This window comes from Carcharodon carcharias, chromosome 1, assembly GCF_017639515.1.
Source record: "Carcharodon carcharias isolate sCarCar2 chromosome 1, sCarCar2.pri, whole genome shotgun sequence".
Taxonomy (NCBI): domain Eukaryota; kingdom Metazoa; phylum Chordata; class Chondrichthyes; order Lamniformes; family Lamnidae; genus Carcharodon; species Carcharodon carcharias.
Genome location: NC_054467.1, coordinates 189417708 through 189440138, shown reverse-complemented (window position 1 = coordinate 189440138; position 22431 = coordinate 189417708). Strand labels below are relative to the sequence as shown.

Sequence of the window (22431 nt, the reverse complement as noted above, 5' to 3'; positions counted from 1 at the left end):
CAGTAAACTCCAGCAAACTATGGGATGAGGGGGCCTTTTAGCAAACCGGATCTCAACTTCACATCCACTTTCCAGCAGGGCTTGCTACACATCAGTGTAAGAATCGAACTGATCTATACCTGATGCAGAATCATTAGAGTTACAGCGCTCAAATTCCATGCAAGTGTCATAAAATGAAATGTGCTTAAGAATTTGGTCAACTTAGATATTAATTAAAAGGCTCGCCTCCAACACTGACTGCCACAAAGTTCTCCTGGGTCCTACAAGTTGTTCAGCTGACTACAAGATTGGTAACTGGGATAAAAGTAGGAATACCACCTACAATATCTGAATGAACTTGTTCTTAGAGGAAGAACTCTTGTTAAAATCCTGCCATCCAAAAGTTGAGGCAGGAACTCTGGTGGCAGCTGTCATGACAGAAAGGAACTGCTGTTATAGAACATATAGATTCCACAATGTGTAATATTATTAGATAACTAATGTCCCATTAATTAGGATACACCATATTTTACTGAGAAGTTATAATTCAACTAGCTGATTATCTATATTGCCAAATTAAGGGATAATGCTGGCACAGTAGTAATGTCGTTGGACTAGTAATCCAGAGATCCAGCATAATGCTCTGGGGACATGGGTTCAAATCATGCCAAAGCATGGTAGAATTCAGATTCAGTTAATAAATCTGGAACATAAAGCTAGTCTCAGTGATAGTGACCATGAAAAATTATTAATGTCCTTTAAGGAAGGAAATCTTATCTGGTCTTCCCTACATGTGACTCTCAACTGGCCCCTGCAGGGGCCTAGCAAGCCACTCAGTTCAAGGGCAATGAGGAGTGGGCAACAAATGCTGGCCTTGTCCGTAACAACCACATCCCATGAAAGAATAAAGCAAAAAAAAAAGAATAAAAATGGCTATGCCTCCTCCATCTGTGTTATAGCAGGAAAATATAAAGGATGTTTCTGACACTGAAACTGGTGTGCTAAGCCACTAAGTTTATGTTGTCAAAATCATCATTGCAGGAAAATCTAGGCTATGGTACCAAATGTCTACGCACTCAACATAATGTCTGAAGAAAAGCAGAATAGACTTTAAAGAAAAAATTGTAACCCACAACTAGCATTTTGATGCAGGCATGAGTGCAGCAATGAGGAACTAAGCTGCAAGCTGAGGCAAAGAAAAGAGTTAGCACACTGCAGCATGAGAACCAGAAGGTCACAGACAAAATTAAATCTCAGAAAGCACATTTGTTTCTTGCCATTTTTCCCTTGGCCATCACTCCTGAAGTATGTAAAATGTGCACATAAAACCTCCAGCAACGCTTCAGTTTCAATTGTGTTTTACATATGACAATCACAGTAACTCATTAAAACCATATTAACTCAACTACGCTTTCTAAGAAAACCTGGTACAAGTTTATGACAGCAAAACACTTGCATTACACAAACCAATATGTTTTATCAAGATTAGGTCAACTGACTCAACTTCACAAGTCTGGCCAGAACTAGAACATTTAAATGAACGATTTATATCACCATCTGGAGTCTAGGAAGCATTTTGAGTCTACTAAGGGCATAACATTTTAGCCTTTCTACACAGATGTACATTAACCATTTTAACCTAAATATAAAATGGTAGCTTACCATTTATAAGGAAGAAAAATGCACCAGTTTCATTTGCAACAGCACGAGCTATCAGGGTCTTGCCAGTACCAGGGGGGCCATATAACAGAATACCTCTTGGAGGCTACATTGGGGAAAAGGACAGAAACTTGAGGAAACCAATGATTCAATTCTATACAAATAAATAACATGCAAAGTACAAAACCTTTTTAAAAATTATTACTAAAATCCAGGACAGAATAATACAGATCTCCATTGTAGGGCTATGGGTAAAGCTAGCATTTATTGCCCACCCCTCGCTTCCTCAAAAAGTTGTAAAGGGCCTTCTTCTTAATCGTTTCAATCCACGTGACGAAAGTGCTTCTAGCATTATGTTAGATGGGAAGTTTCAGAATTCTGACACAGCGACAATGAAAGCACAATAATGTGTGTCCAAGGTGGGGTGGTGAGAGACTTGGAGAGGAACTTGGAAGTGATGTAGACACCCATTTGTTCTTGTCCTTTTAGGTGGTAGGGTCAGGGTTCAGGAGGTGCTGTTGAAAAAGCCTTGGCAAGTTGCTGCAGTGCATCTTATGGATAGTACACACTGCAGTCACAGTGTGCCTGGTGAAGGGTGTAGGTGTTTAAGGTGGCGGATGAGCTGATTAACTGGACTGCTACATCATAGATAATGTGAAGTTTCTTGAATATTCTTGCAGCTGCACCCATCCACGCAAATGGAGAGCATTTCATCAAACTCATGACTTGTGTCTTTTAGGTGGTGGAGGGACTTGTATCCAAATCTAGCACAGACTGATGGAATCAAGGTTTCATCTATCAGGACAAAGATCCAACAGAATATGGGTTTAAGCCCTCTCAAAACATTGAGAGAAACCAAATTATTCAAACATATGTTCTTTTACAGTTTGGGTGAACAAACATTTGAGCTAGGGTAAATGAAGCATTTTTTTTGGCCATGACTATTGTGTTAAAAAATATGAAGCAGACACTCTTGATGCATGCCAAATAAAGAGCTCAATATCCCTGAATAATATTCCAACCCAAAATTAGCACAAAACTGAATTCAATAAACAGTGGCTTGGTAATAAAGAACATGAATAGTGCTGAAAAGAGAGACACGTGGCTGAAGCTTTTTGTCTTGCAACTCATCAGGACAAATACAAGACCACCAAATTTTAAACAATCACAACAATTTATACTACAGGAGAAAAGGGTGCAGATTGGTTGAGAGGTAGATTTTGCTTGGTTGAGGCCTTGTCCTGGAGAAAGCAATGGGGAATTATAGGCTCCAAGCTGCTGGGTAATTCAGAAAAGGCAGAAGATTTGAATCACAGAATCTTTACAGTGCAGGAGGAGGCCATTTGGCCCATCGAGTCTACACTGGCTCTCCAAAAGAGCATTCTACCTAGGCCCACTCTCCTGCCTTACCCCCATAACCTTGCACATTCTCTCTTTTCAGATAGCCAACCAATTCCTTTTTGAATGCCTCGATTGAACCTGCCTCCCACCACCATCTTGAAGTTCATTCTTGACTCCAGTCACCCTCTGGATGAAAAAATATTTCCTCACATCACTTTTACTCCTTTGCCAATTTATTTTGAATCTTTGCCCTCTAGATCTTGATGCTCTCTTGAGTGGGAACAGTTCTCACTATTTACATAGAAACATAGAAGCTAGGAGCAGTAGGCCATTCGGCCCTTCGAGCTTGCTCTGCCATTAAATATGATCATGGCTGATTCTCTATCTCAACGCCATATTCCCGCTTTCTCTCCATATCCTTTGATGCCCCTAACATCCAAAAATTTATCAATTTCTTTCCTAAAAATGCTCAGTGACCCGGCCTCCAAAGCCTTCTGTGGTAGAGAATTCCAAAGATTGACCACCCTTTGAGTGAATTTTTTTTTCCCTATCTCCGCCTAAATGGCCTGCCCCGTATCTTGAGACTGGCCCCTGGTTCTAGATCCCCAACCAGGGGAAACATCCTCCCTGCATCCAGTCTGTATAGTCCTGTTAGAATTTTATATGTTTCAATCAGATCCCCTCTCATTTGTGTAAACTCTAGTGAATACAAACCCAGTCGAAACAATCTCTCCACATATGACAGTCCTGCTATCCCCGGTATCAGCCTAATGAAACTTTGCCGCATTCCTTCTGTGGCAAGTATATCCTTTCTTAGGTAAGAAGACCAAAAATGCATTTGATACTACAGGTGTGGTCTCACCAAGGCCCTGTATAACTGCAATATGACATCTTTACTTCTGAACTCAAATCCTCTTGCAATGAAGGCCAATATACCATTTGCCTTCCTAATTGCTTGCTGCACCTGCCTATTTATTTTCATTGACTGGTGTACAAGGACACCCAGGTCTCTTCGTACATCCAAAATTACCCAGTCCATACTGTCAGGATCTTGAATACCTCTATCAAGTCTCCTCTCATCCTTCTTTTCTCCAATCTAACTCATAGCTGAAGTTCTTCATCCCTGGAATCATTCTTGTGATGCTCCTCTGTTCTCTCTCCAATGCCTTCACATCCTTCCTCAAATACAACTCCCAGAACCAGACGTAGTAACTCCAGATGATTATTATTATTGAGGCCTAACTAGTGTTTTCTACAAGTTCAACATGACCTCCTTACTCTTGTACTCAATGCCCCTAAGTTATTTTATGCTTTATTAAACTGCATTCTCAACATGCCCTGCCAAATTCAATGACTTATGTAGGACTTACACAGGGGTCCGTCTATTACTGCATCTCCTTTAAGATTTCTCTCTATTTTATACTGTCTCTCCAGATTCTTCCTGTCAAAATGAATCACCTCAAACTTCTCTGCTTTGAATTTCATCTGCCACTTGTCTGCCCAATCCACTAATATGTCTACATCCCTTTGAAATTCAAAACAATGCTCATCACAGTTGACAACATTCCCAATCTTCATATCATCTGCAAATTTTGAAATCATGCCCCGAGTACCTCAGTCTACGTCATTAGTATATATCACGAAGAGCAAGGGTCCTGACACTGACCCCTGGGGAACTCCACTACAAACCTTTCTCCAATCTAAAAAACATCCATTAACCAATACTCTATTTTCTGTCACTCAGCCAATTTCTTGTCCAAGCACCTCCTCTCCCTTTTATTCCATGAACTAGAATTTTGCTCACAAGTCTGTTGTGTGGCACTGTATCAAATGCCTTTTGAAAATCCTCATACACCACATCAACAACTTTTCCTTTATCAACCTTCTCTGTTACCTCCTCAAAAAACTCTAGCAAGTTAGTTATGAATGTATTCCTTTTGTTTGCAGAGAACAGGTGTATGAATGTTCCTTCTAGGAAGCATAAATGAACCACATGATGATCTTCACGGATTCTCTTAAACTGATCATTAGTGTAGCTACTAGTACACTCAGGATTGTTCAGCAAGTGCCACCCGATCACGGAAGCACATCTAACAGTAGACATTTGGTTTTAGGTTTTGCATGTATGAGCTGGTTGAGTTCACTCTGTGACGTGGCTAACTTCTGCTTGCTAGGAGCAATATACAATCACACACAAGGGCCCTGTTCTCTGCAAACAAAAGGAATATGTTCCAGCCTTGCATCTGTTTTGAATTACCCAGGAGTTTGGAGCCTATAGTTCCCTGCTGCTTTCTGCATGGCAATGCCTCGGCCAATTCAAGTCAACTTGCCAACGTATCAGCACCCTTTTCTTCAGTGGTATAAATTGTTGTGATCATTTGAAATTTGGCAATCTTGCATTTGTCCTGATGACTGCAAAATAAAGTTTCAGCATCACATCTCTCTTTTCAGCAATACTGAATTCAAAAAATTAACTAAAATGTAAGCTTTAAAAATGTTATTTTAAAACGAGTTTTCAAATACCCATCAGAAAAGGGAAATTAAAGAGGAAAAATATTAATTCTCTTACCTTGACACCAATAGCTTTGAATAGTGCAGGATGACGGAGAGGCAGCTCCACCATCTCTTTGATCTGAGCAAGCTGCTTTCTGCATCCACCAATATCATCATACCCAACTTCATTCAAAGATTCTTCCTCATCCTTCAAACAAAAAAGAAAGAAAATAAATCCCATGCATTCAGGTAGATATAGCCTGAAAAATCCATATCATTGAGGGATACAAAGGAAACATCAACAGTTCTCTCCATGCCTAAAAATAATTTTGAATACTTTCATTTGATATTTCTGAGCATCACTACTTCATTACAATAACTAACAGTTAAGGAACAACATTTTCTTCAAACACTTCTGAACAATTAACAATAAAAAATATGCATTATTACAGAGCAAAACAATGATAAACAACATCTTCTATAGTCTTCCCCCATATACCAAAGTCCAGACAACCAGAAGAAAAACAAATTGTGATATTTCAAGAATGGCCCCATGATTTTCCCATTCCCACCCTCCTTTGGGATCCTCAACTCTTCTTTTTTCCCTCATTGACCAACATAAAACAAAGTCTAAATTAAAATCAACCTATTCAATGGACTCACAACCATTTGCATCACAGCAAACACTGGCGCTCCAAAATAATATCACACCTGTTTCACTGCAAAAATTTAGACATTAGCCAATTGAAATTTTAGGTTTATCTATAATAACTAAAGTTACTTTATTCTCCTGTAGAAAAACATTTCCCCACCAAAGTACATATCTCTGCAATAGTCAATCCCACATAGTTAATTGTACCTCTCGTTTGATGGGTTCACCCTCACAGTGAATGACTGTGTCTGGAGCAACTATACAGTATGGACTTGGATCGGTTTCCACAACTTTAAATTCCACAGCACGCATTCCACCACGGACCAGAAAAATATCACCTTTAAAATAAATTATGAATTAGCTAAACTAGGTAGCTGCAAAATATTGCAGTTTTCTTAGTAATTCTCATCTAGGTATCACAAAAGCAAAGGAAGCATTAATATAAAAGGTAAGACAAATTGCTCTGCTGGGAAAATTAAAAGTTCCAAAAACATTTTCAAGGACAAACTCAAAATTCACCTTTCCTTATTGGTCGATAAGCTTCCAGGAAATAGGGTTTGAGATAGACTTCAAATAAGTTTCCAGTAATGCCTTCAACTGTGTCATCAATGGGGAGCACATGGATTCGCTTCCCATACTTTACATCTGGACATGGCTGAATGCTGAAAACAAAAGTAAATTTAAAAATTACCAAGTCACGTTGAATTGTACTCCATTATTCATAGAAAACAGCCATAGCCTTACATAGGATTACATACAATAAAGCAGGTCATTCAGCCCAACCAGTCCATGCCAGTGTTTATGCTCCACTTGAGCCTCCTCCCATATTTTCTCATCTAAATCTAGCACTGTAACCATCTATTCCCTTCTCCCTCAAATGCTTGTCTAGCTTCCCCTTAAACACATTAACACTATTCACTTCAACTACTCCATGTGGTCGTGAATTTCACATTCTTACCTTATTTGGGTAAAGAAGTATCTTCTGAATTCCTGACTGGATTTCTTGGTGACTGATATTAATGGCCTCTAATTATGCTCTTCCCCACAAGAGGAAATGTGTTCTCCGTATCCACTATCAAAACTTACATAATTTCAAACACTTCTATCAGGTAAGTCCTCAGCCTTCTTTTTTCAACCTATCCAACCTTTCCTCATAACTAAAACTCTCTAGCCCAGCCAACATCCTTGTAAATCTCCTCTGTACTCTCAACTAGTGCAATCACTTCTTTCTTGGAGTATGCTGACACAAATTACATGCAGCGCTCCAGCAGTAACCTAACTAGTATTTTAGACTTCCATAACCTCTTAGCTCATATATTCTATGCCTTGCCTAATACTTGCAAGTATCCCATATGCCTTAACCATGTCATCGACCTGTTGAACCACCTTCAAGGATATGTAGACATGCATTCCAAGCTCAATCTGTTCTTCTATACTTGGCAATCTACTGCATATTCCTTTGCCTCGTTAGCCTTCCCCAAATGCATTACCTCAAACTTCTCTGGATTGAGCTCGATTTGCCACTGTTCCACCCACCTGACTAATCCATTGATATCTTCCTGCAGTCTACATCTTTCTTCATTATCATCCGAGTAGCCAATTTTCGTATTGTCTCTAAACTCCTTAATCATACCCCCTACATTCAAGTCCATATCATTGATATTTAGCATAACAAGCCAGAGACCTAGTACCGAGGGGAATAGCAGTGGAAACAATCCTCCAGTCACAAAACACCCTTTACTTCCTACCTCTGGGCAAATTTTGGATCCCGCTTGTCACTTTGAAGAAAAGTCATACGGACCCAAAACGTTAACTCTGTCTTTCTCTCCACAGATGCTGTCAGACCTGTTGAGTTTTTCCAGCATTTTTTGTTATTGTTTCAGGTTTCCATCATCTGCAATATTTTTGCCTTTATATTAGAGAACAGAGTGTTGATTGGTAGGCAAGTGGACTCTTGATTGGTAGAGGTGCTGCCACTGAGAATTCAGTTCGTGGTGACTGATAGTTTACTGCCAAGTATTGTTTGAAATTTAAACCAAGCAGCTTGACTGATTGGCCAAGGCATTTCTCTGAGGAATGAACTAGTGAATGGCTATCAGTTGTTTAACTGAAACAGGCACAATGTGTATACATGTTCTGTCTGCAAAGAATAGGGTCCTGTGTACTAATATATGTAGCTTCCAGTACCTGCAAATGCACCACACTGCAAGCCAAGTGACAATCTTAAATTGGTTGTCAGTATAATTTTTAGCACATTGAGGACCACTTAGCAAATGTTGTCCAATCGTGGAATCATGATGTATCAACCAAACTCATGAATGGGTCTAAGGCCGTCACTTTCGTCCCTGAAAAGTGCCCAGTCTACCTCAGATCACACTGGAAGGGCAAGGTATCTCAAAAATTTCAGCAACAGGTGAAGCTAGGTGTTTCACACTAATACTATGCAAGAGCAACACGAGTGGTATTCGCCACTAAAATGATGCCACCATCAAGCCAAAAAAGACGTTCTGCCTATCACATAAATGAGTAATATAATATATGAATTTCAGTGCCAGTGTGACGCTAGGTATGTAGGTCATGCATCCCAAAGACTGGCAGATCACATCAAGCAGCATGGCCCTTCCGTTGTTTGCAACGGGCAAGGGACGTACTGTATCCAACCAGCTGGTGCTTACAAAACTCAAAACACAGCGTCCAACATTAGATCTAATTCCGTGATTGGGCAACATTTGTTAAATAATCCTTAAGTGTGCTAAAAATTATGCCAACAACCAATTTAAGATTGTCGGTCAGGCTTGCAGCGTGACACATTTGCGTGTACTAGAAGATACACTGGGCATTGGTATTCTTGAGATTGTCCTGATGAGTGCAAGGTGAAAAGCTTTGACAAAATGTATTTTTTCAGCAATACTTAAGTTCTGTGCAACCAACGACAAAAGTTAACTGTGCTCCGGTCCTCTGTTACAATGCCTGTAGCCAGAGAGGATTGGAAAATGATGGTTACAGCCTCCATTATTTCTTCTCTTGCTTCCCTCAACAATCTAGGATACATATTAGTCCAGGCCTGGGGCTTTATCCACTTCCAAAGATGTTAAACCCCCTAAAACTTACTCTCTCACTATGTTAATTTTATTTAATATTTCACTCCTCCTCCTCCCCGATTGCAATGTGTTATGACACAGGAGTTGGTATTGGCTGAGTTACTTAAAATCCCAGAGGGAAACTTTAAACAACTGTCATAACCTTTATTTTCAATTGGTATGTTTGAGATGCAGCTCTAAATTCAGAAATGAAGCCATCAAGCCTCCAGAGGTTTTTTATATAAATTAAATTAAAAATGCATTAATTTAACAAGAAATTTAACACATACATGTGTCTACAAATTGCTACCATAATAACCATTAAAGAAATCCCCAAATTAATCACTCCCAGGTAAATCTTCCCCAAGGCAACAATAACCCATAGACTTAAACAGGCATCAGACAAAACACATTTTATCTTACAAATTCAAAATGAGGTTCCTTTCAATTTGGTTCCTTCCCACCATTGTAGACTTACAGGCAGCTTAGATCTCACATGCCTCTGACTTACACACACACACAACTCTTTTCTGTATATACCTAGCCTTCCCTTTGAATGCAAATTCTCATTGTATCACCAGGCCCTTTGAACTCCACCTTTTCTAACAATAAAACCCCTTTCATAGTACCAATTTTATTAGTAATATAAACATATTGCTTAGTGTCTCCTAGCTAGGTACAAGATTTTATTCCCTTTTTTTGAATGGTTGATTCAAAAAACGCAAATGTACTCTTTACCTTAACCTCCTGTTTAACATCTCAAAACTACTATACATCAAAGCACCCAATTAAGCCACACACAGACACATCCACATAGGCCATACTGCAAGTCCGATTTAAAAATAATTTCCAATAACATTATATACATCAATATCTTCCTAACAAATGTCTGTATCGGCCCACTCTGTTATGGAAACAGGCACAAAGTATTCATTAAGAAACATATCCATGTCCTCCCCCTCACACACGTTACTCTCATGGTCTCTAATAGGTCCTACTTTTTCTTTAGTTATCTCCCTTCTCTGTATTTATAAAAAAAACTTTGGGTTTTTGATTTTTTTGGCAATATTTTTTCATACCCTCGCTCTGCTTTCCTAATTTCCTTTTTAATTTCACTCCTACGCTTTGTATACTCCTCCAGGTTTTCTGCAGTAATGAACCCTCCGTATGATAGAAGCTTGCCTTTTTTTCTCCTTTTCCTCGCCTTTAAGCCCCTTGACATTGGGGGCGGGGGGCTCTGCATTTTAGTCTAACCATTTTTCTTCAAGGGAACATACTTGCTCTGAACACTCGCTATCTCTTCCTTGAATGCCTCCCACTGATATGGCACAGAGTTAACTTCAAGGAGCAGTCCATTTTAGCTAACTCACATCTCAGCTTAGTAAAATTAGATTTTCCTCAATTGAGAACTTTTATCTCTGGTCTAATGTTGTTCTTTTCCCAATAAGATAAATGTTTACCTCACAATGTCACCCAGTCTGACTCTCAAGTTGTTGCGCACAACCCTGTTCATGCGAACCTTCTCATCTGAACATGTATCATCTGATAGAACAATACAAACTGTCTCCCGTCTCTTCTTTCCTTTCAGCAATACCGTATCGCCTCTGAAAAGTTGGAGTTCATCCATCTTCGCCTGTTAAATTATAGATTTGAATTCAATAAATGAGAAATAATCACAAAAATGTTAACAACTTTCACAATCTTGAAGCATTATTCAGCAATTAAGGTGATACTGTTGCAAAGCCAATTGTGCTGGGAGAGCAAAATAGGAAGAAAGGATTTGTAAAGAGTTTTCTAAGAAATCTCCCCAGAAATAATTTCCTTAATCAGTCCCTGGAAAGTTGCTGTACTTAAACTTAGGGAAAATCATCTCCTTAATGTTCATTTATTTAGTGCGTGGATACCCATAACAAAGGCTGGTACAGGCAATAGTTCTGGATTTTTTTTAAAAATTTGACCTGTAAACTCTTTGTAATATAGCATATTTAAGCAGCATGTTTCGGTCAAACATGTTTAAATTCAGGATTTTTCTCTAATCCTTCAAACTGGAATATTCCAGCAGGTGCACTCCATTTTACAGGACAAACTGCAACTTTTTACAATAAAAATGGGAGTTTCTGTTATTATTTAGAATTACAAAACCAAGATTCCACTTCAAGAAATCTAGCATTCCTCACATGCAACATGCTGTAAATAATTCCTTGGACCGCATAACCTACTTCATCAAAAACGATCTCTGAAAAAATTGCAGGCACTGTTTTATCTTGCCTTTAAGGTTTTGTACAAAAAAAAGTTGCAAGTTACATCACTGATTTCATTCCCAGTAACATGTCACTGATATACTAGAATATAGTAGAGGACAGAACATTTTCTTGGCAAGCTACAAGCATCAAAGAGGCTCTTGGGTTTGATAAAGATGATTGGCCAGCTAAAGCTTGTTGGGAGTGGGGAGGGGCATAGAGGTGGATAAGCAGGTTGACAGTGGACAAGATTTTTGTGGGGCCTGTTCCTTCTGGTCCTATAAAACCTACACAAAAAATAAACTTTTGTTTTGGGAGAGGCTTCAAGCACCAAAAACAAAAATAGCTGGAAAACCTCAGCAGGTCTGACAGCATCTGTAGAGAGGAAGACACGAGTAAACGTTTCGAGTCCGTATGACTTTTCATCAGAAGTTCTGAAGAAGAGTTATACGGACTCAAAATGTTTACTCTGTCGTCTTCTCCACAGATGCTGTCAGACCTGCTGAGTTTTTCCAGCTATTTTTGTTTTTGTTTCAGATTTCCAGCATCCACAGCATTTTGCTTTTAGTTCTTTAAGGACAGCTGGGTTAGGTCTCAAAACCTGGAGAAAGTGCATACTTACTTGAAAATTGTGATCAGCTTCCTGCAGCAAGCATTAGCCTTGTTTTGTTTTAGGCAAGACCAATGGACACCTATTAAAAGGCCTGTCTTAATTAATGGTGCTGGCTGATTAATGGTGCACAAGGTCACCAACAAATTTTCAACTGCTGCGAGCTTTGTGTGAGAGCTGAGCATACTCATTTAAAAGCCTGTTAGAAGTTGTTTCAGGCAGGTAAATGGGTGCATAATGTTGCAAGCAGACTTTCAACCGATCAACCATTTCTCATGTGAGCAATGGGCAGGTAATATTTGAAAATCTTCTGCTATGGACATCCAACCTTGCTATCAAGAAGTTGCTTCTAGAAGTTATACTGTCCTTTGGTTTTGACCTTTCTACCAACAGTTACAGCTGCTCCCTATTTACTCTGTCCTCAGTTCTCACGATTTTCTCATAGCTCTTATCAAATCTCCTCTCAAACTTTGCCTCTCCAAGGAGGAGGATAGCCCCAAGCACCCTAATCTATCCAGCAACTGAAGTTCCTCTATCCCTGGACTAAATGGGAATTTTCATTCCTGCATTGGTATGTTACTAATCTATACCATTTTCTTACCTCTTCAGCTCTTTTGTCCAGCACTGGTTCAAACATGGGCAAAAGAGCTGAACTCCAGAGGTGAGGTGAGAGTGACTATCCTTGACATCAAGGCAACAATTGACCGAGTGTGGCATCAAGGGGCCCTAACAAAACTGGAGTCATGAGAATCGGGGGAAAACTCTCCACTGGATGGAGTCATACTTAGCACAAAGGAAGATGGTTGTGGTTGTTGGAGGCTAATCATCTCAGTTCCAGGACATCACTGCAGGAGTTCCTTAGGGCAGTGTCCCAGGCCAACCATCTTCAGCTGCCTCATCAATAACCTTCTTTCCATTATAAGGTCAGAAGTGGAGATGTTTGCACAATGTTCAGCACCATTCGTGACTCCTCAGATACCGAAGCAGTCCATGTGTAAATGCAGCAAGACCTGGACAATATCCAGGCTTGGGCTGACAAGTGGCAAATAACATTCGTGCCACACGAGCGCCAGGCAATGACTATCTCCAACAAGAGAGAATCTAACCACCTCCCCTTGACATTCAATGGCATTACCATCACTGAATCCTCACTATCAACATCCTGGGAATTACCATTGACCAGAAAATGAACTGGATTAGCCATATGAATACTGTGGATACAGGAGCAGGTCAGAGGCTAGGAATCCTGCGGCAAGTATCTCACCTCCTGACTCCCCAAAGCCTGTCTGCCATCTACAAGGCACAAGTTAGGAGTGTGATGGTACACACACTGCTTGCTTGGATTAGTGCAGCTCCTACAACTGTCAAGAAGCTTGATGCCATCCAGGACAAAGCAGCCCACTTGACTGGCACCCCATCCACTAACATTCACTCCCTCCACCACCAACAAAAAGCAGCAGCAGTGTGTACCATCTTCAGGATTCACTGCAGAAACTCACCAAGGCTCCCTAGGCAGCACCTTCCAAACTCACAACCACTACCATCTAGAAAGACATAGGCAGCAGCTGCATGGGAACACCACCACCTGCAAGTTCCCCTCCAAGCCACTCACCTACCTGACTTAGAAATATATCACCGTTCCTTCACTGTCACTGGGTCAAAATCCTGGAACTCCCTTCCTAACAGCACTGTGGGTGCACATACACCACATGGACTGCAGTGGTTCAAGAAGGCAGCTCACCACCACCTTCTCAAGGGGAATTAGAGATGGGCAATAAATGCTGGCCTAGCCAGCTACACCCACATCCCGTAAAAGAATAAGTTGCAATTTTTTTGATGAAATTTGAACCATTTATGTGGAAGCGTGATAGAACTGTGCATACAGATAAGCCTACCGGACAACTCATGCGACCAGATCATATATCACTATGGCAATCCTTGCAAGGTTAAAGTGAAAGAAACTTCATACGTGAGAAATTACTTACAATATCATTTGTCTTCATTTAAATAAGGCAGTTTCAGTACAACTTCTAAACGGCTTTCCAAAAATTTGGTTGGTGTAAGCATTCTTTCAATAGTAACTTGAAGACAGTGCAAATTAACTATTGTAATACTTCATTTCTTGTAGATAGCTAATAGCCCCATCACAAAAAAATGATGTCATTACAATAATTTTAAAATATTTCTTTTATTATACTTACAAGCATAATTTGGGAGTAGGCGAGGAGAGTCATGCATCATTTGCCAGCATCACTCAAAAGGATAATGGCATTTCACATCAGTGTTTTGTATGGCAGTTTTTCATCATCCTGCACTTTCAGGCTAACAGTGCCCCTGCAAACCTAGAAAATTCTACGTATTTGGCAATTAACTTTATAGGATATTTCAGGGGTTAAGATTTTCTATGGTCTAGCAAAATAGATTACAATTCTCATGATGCCACAAAACCTTTTCCTTCCTTCAATAACAAAAGAATTGCTGTTCTAGCTGTATAATGAATTTGTGCATGTTGGTCAAACAACATACAAAAGTGAGCAATATGTGGAAGTTGGAATGCTATTTGTTTGATAGGCCACAATACACAACATTTGGGTGGCGGAGAAAGAGCCAACAGAGCAAGTGGAAAAAGGAAATACAAATAAAACAAAAAAATAAACAAACGGATCCCAAATTACAGGATATTATTTTCGGCGTGACATTAGTCACCTCAATTTCTCTGCTCCTCTCACCCATTCTAACCTGTCTCTCTCTGAACTTACTGCACTCCATTCTCTCAGGTCCAACCCTGACATTGTCATCAAACCCGCTGACAAGGGTGGTGCTGTTGTTGTCTGGCGCACTGACCTCTACCTCGCGGAGGCTGAGCATCAACTCGCAGACACTTCCTCCTACCTCTCCCTGGACCATGACCCCACCACTGAACATCAAGCCATTGTTTCCAGGACTGTCACTGACCTCATCTCCTCCGGAGATCTTCCTCCCACAGCTTCCAACCTGACAGTCGCCCAACCTCGGACGGCCCGCTTCTATCTCCTACGCAAAATCCACAAACAGGACTGTCCCGGCAGACCGATCGTGTCAGCCTGTTCTTGCCCCACGGAACTCATTTCTCGTTATCTTGACTCCCTTCTCTCTCCCCTTGTCCAGTCCCTTCCCACCTACATCCGTGATTCCTCTGACACCTTATGTCACGTCAACAATTTCCAGTTCCCTGGCCCCAACCACCTCCTCTTCACCAAGGACATCCAATCCCTCTACACCTCCATCCCCCACCAGAATGGTCTGAGGGCCCTTAGCTTCTTCCTCGAATAGAGGCCCGAACAATCCCCATCCACCACCACTCTCCTCCGTCTGGCTGAACCTGTTCTCACACGAAACAATTTCTCCTTCAACTCCTCTCACTTCCTACAAATAAAAGGTGTGGCTATGGGTACCCACATGGGCCCCAGCTATGCCTGTCTCTTTATGGAGTATATGGAACATTCCTTGTTCCAGTCCTACTCAGGCCCCTCCCACAACTCTTTCTCCGGTACATCGATGATTACTTCCGTGCTGCTTCGTGCTCTCGTCGGGACTTGGAAATATTTATTAATTATGCTTCCAATCTCCACTACTCCATCATTTTCACATGGTCCATCTCTGACACTTCCCTTCCCTTCCTTGACCTCTTTGTCTCAATTTCTGGTGATAGACTGTCCACCAAATCCATTACAAGCCTACCCACTCCCACAGCTACCTCGACTACAGCTCCTCACACCCCACTCCCTGTAAGCACTCCATCCCATTCTCTCAGTTCCTTCGCCTCCGTTCTGATGATGCTACCTTCAAAAACAGTTCCTCTGACATGTCCTCCTTCTTCCTTAACCGAGGTTTTCCACCATGGTCGTTGACAGGGCCCTCAAACGTGTCCGGCCCATCTACCGCACATCTGCCCTCACGCCTTCTCCTCCCTCCCAGAAACATGATAGGGTCCCCCTTGTCCTCACTTATCACCCCACCAGCCTCCGCATTCAAAGGATCATCATCCGTCATTTCCGCCAACTCCAGCATGATGCCACCACCAAACACATCTTCCCTTCACCCACCTGACGGCATTCCGTAGGGATTGTTCCCTCCGGGACACCCTGGTCCACTACTCCATCACCCCCTACTCCTCAATCTCCCACCTACAGCACCTCCCAATGCATACGCAAAAGATGCAACACCTGCCCCTTCACTTCCTCTCTCCTCACCGTCCAAGGACCCAAACACTCCTTTCAAGTGAAGCAGCATTTCACTTGCATTTCCCCCAACTTAGTCTACTGCATTCGTTGCTCCCCATGCGGTCTCCTCTACATTGGAGAGATCAAACGCAAACTGGGCGACCGCTTTGCAGAACACCTGCGGTCTGTCCGCAAGAATTACCCAAACCTCCCTGTCACTTGCCATTTTAACACTCCACCCTGCTCTCTTGCCCACATGTCTGTCCTTGGCTTGCTGCATTGTTCCAGTGAAGCTCAATGCAAACTGAAGGAATAGTACCTCATCTTCCGACTAGGCACTTTACAACCTTCCGGACTGAATACTGAATTCAACAACTTTAGATCTTGAACTCCCTCCTCCATCCCTACCCGCTTTCCGTCTCTTCCCCCTCCCTTTTGTTTTTTCCAATAATTTATGTAGATTTTTCTTTTCCCACCTATTTCCATTATTTTTAAATCTATACTTCTTTTGCCCTGTTAGTCTTATTTTACCCCACCCCCACTAGAGCTGTACCTTGTGTGTCCTGCCATCCATTCTTAATTAGCACATTTTCTTAGATAATATCACCACCTTCAACATCTCTTTGTTCTTTTGTCTGTGACATCTTTTGATTATCTGCTCCTATCACTGCTTGCTTGTCCCTACAACCACCACTCCCCCACCCCCCGCCCCCCCACCATCTTAAACCAACTTATATTTCACCCCTCTCCTAATTTTACTCAGTTCTGTTGAAGGGTCATGAGGACTCGAAACATCAACTTTGCTCTTCTCCGCCGATGCTGCCAGACCTGCTGAGTTTTTCCAGGTAATTCTGTTTTTGTACAGTATGTTAATATTTTACAGTTCAAAACTGAAATTCTCAAGTATAGTTGTAGTAATGCCATAATGAAGTGAGCAATGCAAACAATGCTGACTGGTTAGATACTGTACATCTTTACTGTAAATTTATCTTGGATTACAATATTCATATGAAGTTCGTTCATTTCAAATGAGAACAGAGCACGCTAGCCAACCAAAAATCTAATGATGTTGGGTGCAGAATTAACAAACCAGAACAAGTAGACAACATAAGTTTCTGATAATCCACAGTAAAACCCATTATCAACATGCCAATTTAGAAACATTACTTGATCAACTTCACAGAGGTAAAAGTTAGTGGTGGGCTCAAACAAAAATTCTGAAGTATGAAGATTGAGGATAGATCATCTAAAATTTGCAGCTTTTCCAGTAATGAGCACAAACCCTTTTGTGCTAGGTTTCTCCTAATTCACTTAAATGGCTACTTGCAAATTTTCTTGAACTTTAAAATTGCATTTTAACTTTCATGAACTAAGCAATATCAATGTACACTGCTGATATTTCACATTACTTGCACATAGTTGAAAAGGCACTGCACTAACTGAAAATTTAGCAACCAGAGGCATCTTTACCAAGTGAAATGGGGTCACTCTCATGGGTTGAGATTGCCATTTGTTGATTCATTTCCCTCCGAGTCTCAATGTTTGTTTGCTACAAGTGCATAGCCTACCTGAGACAGTGAAACCACACTGTTGTCTTCATTAATTGCTTCATCAACAATTAGTCGATTGGGTCTGTGCTTTTGCTTCAGAATAGCAGTTGACAAGTCATCAGATTTGGACCTACAAAACAAATAATTCTACATTACAAATTATACATGATCAGAAATGGTAATAGCCCTACCATTCAATGCCACATTAGCAATTTAGAAGGACATTTTGGTGGGTATGTGAAATTTCACAGCAAGTCCATTACCACTAAGGGGAGGCGATGGCATAGTGTTATTGTGGCTAGACTAGTAATCCAGAGACCCAGAGCAATGCTCTGGGGGTCCGGGTTCGAATCCCGCCACAGCAGATGGTGAAATTTGAATTCAATAAGAATTGAATTGAATCTTATTCAATAAGAATCTGGAATTAAAAGTCTAATGGTGACCATGGAACCATTATCGATTGTTGTAAAAACCCATCTGGTTCAAGATTGTCCTTTAGGGAAGAAAATCTGTCGTCCTTACTTCTTCTGGCCTACATGTGACTCCAAACCCACAGTTATGTGGTTGACTCTTAAATGCCCTCTGAAATGGCCTAGCAAACCGCTCAGTTGTATCAAATTACAAAAAAGGAATAAAACCGGACAGACCACCCGAGGCACCAGAAACGACAACGGCAAACACAGCCCTGTCAACTCTGCAAAGTCCTCCTTGTTAACACCTGGGGCTAGTGCCAAAATTGGGAGAGCTATCTCACAGACTAGTCAAGTAACAGCCTCACATTGTCATCCTCACAGAACCCTACCATACAGATAATGCTCCAGACACCACCACCACCATCCCTGGGTATGTCCTGTCCTACCCGGCAGGACAAACCCAGCAGAGGTGGCGGCACAGTGATATTCAGTCAGAAGGGAGTTGCCCTGGGGGTCTTCAACATCGACTCCATGAAGTCTCATGGTATCAGTTCAAACGTGGGCAAGGAAATGACCTGCTGATTACCACGTACCGCCCTCCCTCAGCAGTTAAACACCACTTGGAGGAAGCACTGAGAGTGGCAAGGGTGCAGAATATATTCTGGGTGGGGAACTTCAATGTACATCACCAAGAGGTCGCACCACTACTGACCGAGTCCTAAAGGACATAGCTGCTAAGCTGGGACTGCAGCAGGTGGTGAGGGAACCAACAAGGGTGAAAAACATACTTGACCTCATCCTCACCAACTTGTCTGCTGCAGATGCATCTGTCAATGACAGTATTGGTAAGAGTCACAACCGCACAGTTGTGGAGACCAAGTCCCGCCTTCACATTCATTGTGTTGTGTGGCACTATCAGCATGTTAAATGGGACAGATTTCGAACAGATCTAGCAACTCAAGACTGGGCATCCATGAGGTGCTGGTACTCGAACACAATATATAACCGCATACTCCTGACACTACCGTTACCATCAAGCCAGCGAATCAACCCTGGTTCAATGAAGAGTGGCAGGAGGGCATGCCAGGAGCAGCAAAAGGCGTACCTAAAAATGAGGTGTTAGCCTGGTGAAGCTGTAACAAAGGACTACTTGCATGCCAAACAGCAAAAGCAGCAATTAACAGACAGAGCTAAGCGATCCCATAAGCAACGGATTAGATCTAAACTCTGCAGTCCTGCCACATCCAGTTGTGAATGGTGGTGGACAATTAGCAACTCATTGGAGGAGAAGGAGGCTCGACAAATAACCCCATCTTCAATGATGGAGGAGCCCAGCACATCAGTCCAAAAGATGAGGCTGAAGCATTTGCTACAATTGCTACAGCCAGAAGTGCTGAGTGGATCATGCATCTCAGCCTCCTACGGAGGTCCCCAGCATCACAGATGCCAGTCTTCAGCCAAATCGATTCACTCCATGTGATATCAAGAAACGTCTGAGAGCGAGGGATAATGCAAAGGCTATCGGCCCTGACAATATTCCGGCAATAGGACTGAAGACTTGTGCTCCAAAACTTGCTGCGCCCTTAGCAAAGCTGTTCCAGTACAGCTACAACACTGGCATCTACCCGGTTATGAGGAAAATTACACAGATATGTCCTGTACACAAAAATATGTCTGGCCAATTACCGCCCCATCAGTCCACTCTCCGTCATCATTAAGGTAATGGAAGGGGTCATCAGCAGTGCTATCAAACAGTACTTGTTTACCAGTGATTTGCTTGCTAACGCCCAGTTTGGGTTCCGTCAGGGCCACTCAGCTCCTGACCTCATTACAGCCTTGGATCAAATATGGGCAAAAGAACTGAACTCCCGAGGTGAGGTGAGACTGACTGCCCTTTACATCAAGGCCACATTTGACTGAGTGTGGCATCAAGGAGGCCTAGCAAAGTTGAAGTCAATGGGAATCGGGGGAAAACTCTCCACTGGTTGGAATCATACCTAACACAGGAAGATGGCTGTGATTGTTGGAGGTCAGTCATCTCAGCTCCAGGACATCAGTGCGGGAGTTCCTCAGGGTAGTGTCCTAGGCCCAACCATCTTTAGCTGCCTCATCAATGACCTTCCTTCCATCATAAGGTCAGAAGTGGGGATTTTTGCTGATAATTGCACAAAGTTCAGCACCATTCACGACTCCTCAGATACTGAAGCAGTCTATGTCCAAATGCAGCAGGGCCTGAAAAGTGGCAAGTAATATTTGTGCCACACAAGTGCCAGGCAATGACCATCTCCAACAAGGGAGAATCCAACCATCACCCCTTGATGTTCAATGGAATTATCATCACTGAATCCCTCACTATCAACATCCTGGAGGTTACCATTGACCAGAAACTGAACTGGATTAGCCATATCAATACTGTGGCTACAATAGCAGGTCAGAGGCTAGGAATCCTGTGAGTCACCTCCTGACTCCCCAAAGCCTGTCCACCATCTACAAGACACAAGTCAGGGGTGTGATGGAATACTCCTCATTTGCTTGGATGAGTGCAGCTCCCACAAATCTCAAGAAACTTGATACCATCCAGGGCAAAGCAGCCCGCTTGATTGGCAGCACATCCACAAACATTCACTCCCTCCACCACAAACACACCGTCACAGCAGTGTGTACCATCTACAAGGTGCATTGCAGGAATTCACCAAGGCTCCTTAGACAGCGCCTTCCAAATCCACGACCACTACTATTTAGAAGGACAAGGGCAGCAAATAGATGAGAATACCGCAACCTAGAAGTTGCCCTCCAAGTCACTCACCATCCTGACTTGGAAATATATCGCCACTTTTTCATGGTCAAAATCCTGGAACTCCCTTTCTAATAGCACTGTGGGTGTTCAAGGTGGCAGCTCACCACCACCTTCTCACGGGCAACAAGGGATGGGCAATAAATGCTGGCCCAGCCAGCAAAGCCCACATCCCATGAATGAATTTTTTAAAAACTACCATGAAAACCAATCAACTGTATCAATTTGAGCATCATTATTTTAGTAGGCCTATAGTACCAAGATTACTATATTGATTGTACTTCATTACCACTATTACCAAATTTCAGCCGTTTGAATGGATTCAACAGCATTAGAATTAAGACCAACATTCCGTCATCACTCTTAATAGTCCACTATGACAGCATATCAGGAATTTTAATTTTATGTGAAGTATTATTGTACTTGCTGTGTTACATTGATTTCCAAGTAATATCACAAGAAAACAAATAAAAATGAATTTATATAGTTTTGCTACACCTATACATGCCATGTACACAAAAAAATGGAGACATGTCATCTTAAAATAAATGCTATGAATCAAGCACATTTCTGTTTTCTGGATGCCAGGAGCAGTTACTATATCCCTTTCATGAAAAAAACATCTAACTCTTAGCCTCATTCTCTTCACAGATCTTATTTCACAAGTTATAACTATAGGTATTACTAACTCCTTTCTTTCTGTTAAAATTGTAGATATTATATTGCAGTTTATTATATTTAATATTTATATTTAACTTTTATATTTAATGAATGAGCCCAAATTATACAAGGTTGAAGCTACAAACGCATTAAAAGAAATCAGATAAACAAAGAGAAAAAGCCTAATCACAAATCAACCTCCAACTTTTCCACTTATACCACGAGGCTTCATTTATTTTTGGTCCTTTAGTTGGCTATTTGCATATTGCAAGAAGTGTCTGATGGAATGTGATACAGCAAATTTTCATGTCACGTTTGCCTTCCATAATTACTCGACTGAACTTAGATGCTATGAACTGAAGGTAGAGCCAAGATGCAGCAAAACTGCAGTCACACTTATTACAATTCTCCACTGTAGCTGCACATTCATTTTCATTCTAAATAGCAGCTAATAGAAAACAAAGTTCACATTATGTATTTGTTCTTAGCTGGGGAATGAATGCATAGAACACAAAGTTTTGCTCTGAAATAGAAGAGAAAAATGTGAGACACTGGAAAATATAAACAAAATGTGTATAACCAGTTAGCTCCAGGTTTCAGGGATATTTTTCCATATAATTGCTGAGATTCATTGGAAAGATCCATATTCTGACATTTGGATAATTTTTTATTCACCAATGGTGATGTGGCACTTTACATAACAACAAGATAAAGACAATTTCAAACATCTTGTCTCAGGACAAAAACAGTCTGATACT

The 22431-nt window shown here is 41.3% G+C and overlaps 1 protein-coding gene across 1 annotated transcript in view; it reads right to left on the bottom strand.

Annotated features, from left to right (window-relative positions):
* Positions 1–22431, bottom strand: part of LOC121292851 (valosin containing protein) — a 53959-nt gene that overhangs the window by 26347 nt on the left and 5181 nt on the right. Inside the window, exons 2-7 of the mRNA XM_041215346.1 lie at positions 17825–17936; positions 10665–10837; positions 6644–6786; positions 6332–6462; positions 5549–5680; positions 1642–1744 (exon numbers count right to left, since the gene is read on the bottom strand). Coding sequence (XP_041071280.1) covers positions 1642–1744; positions 5549–5680; positions 6332–6462; positions 6644–6786; positions 10665–10837; positions 17825–17936 — 794 coding nt within the window. The remainder of the gene's footprint in view (positions 1–1641; positions 1745–5548; positions 5681–6331; positions 6463–6643; positions 6787–10664; positions 10838–17824; positions 17937–22431) is intronic.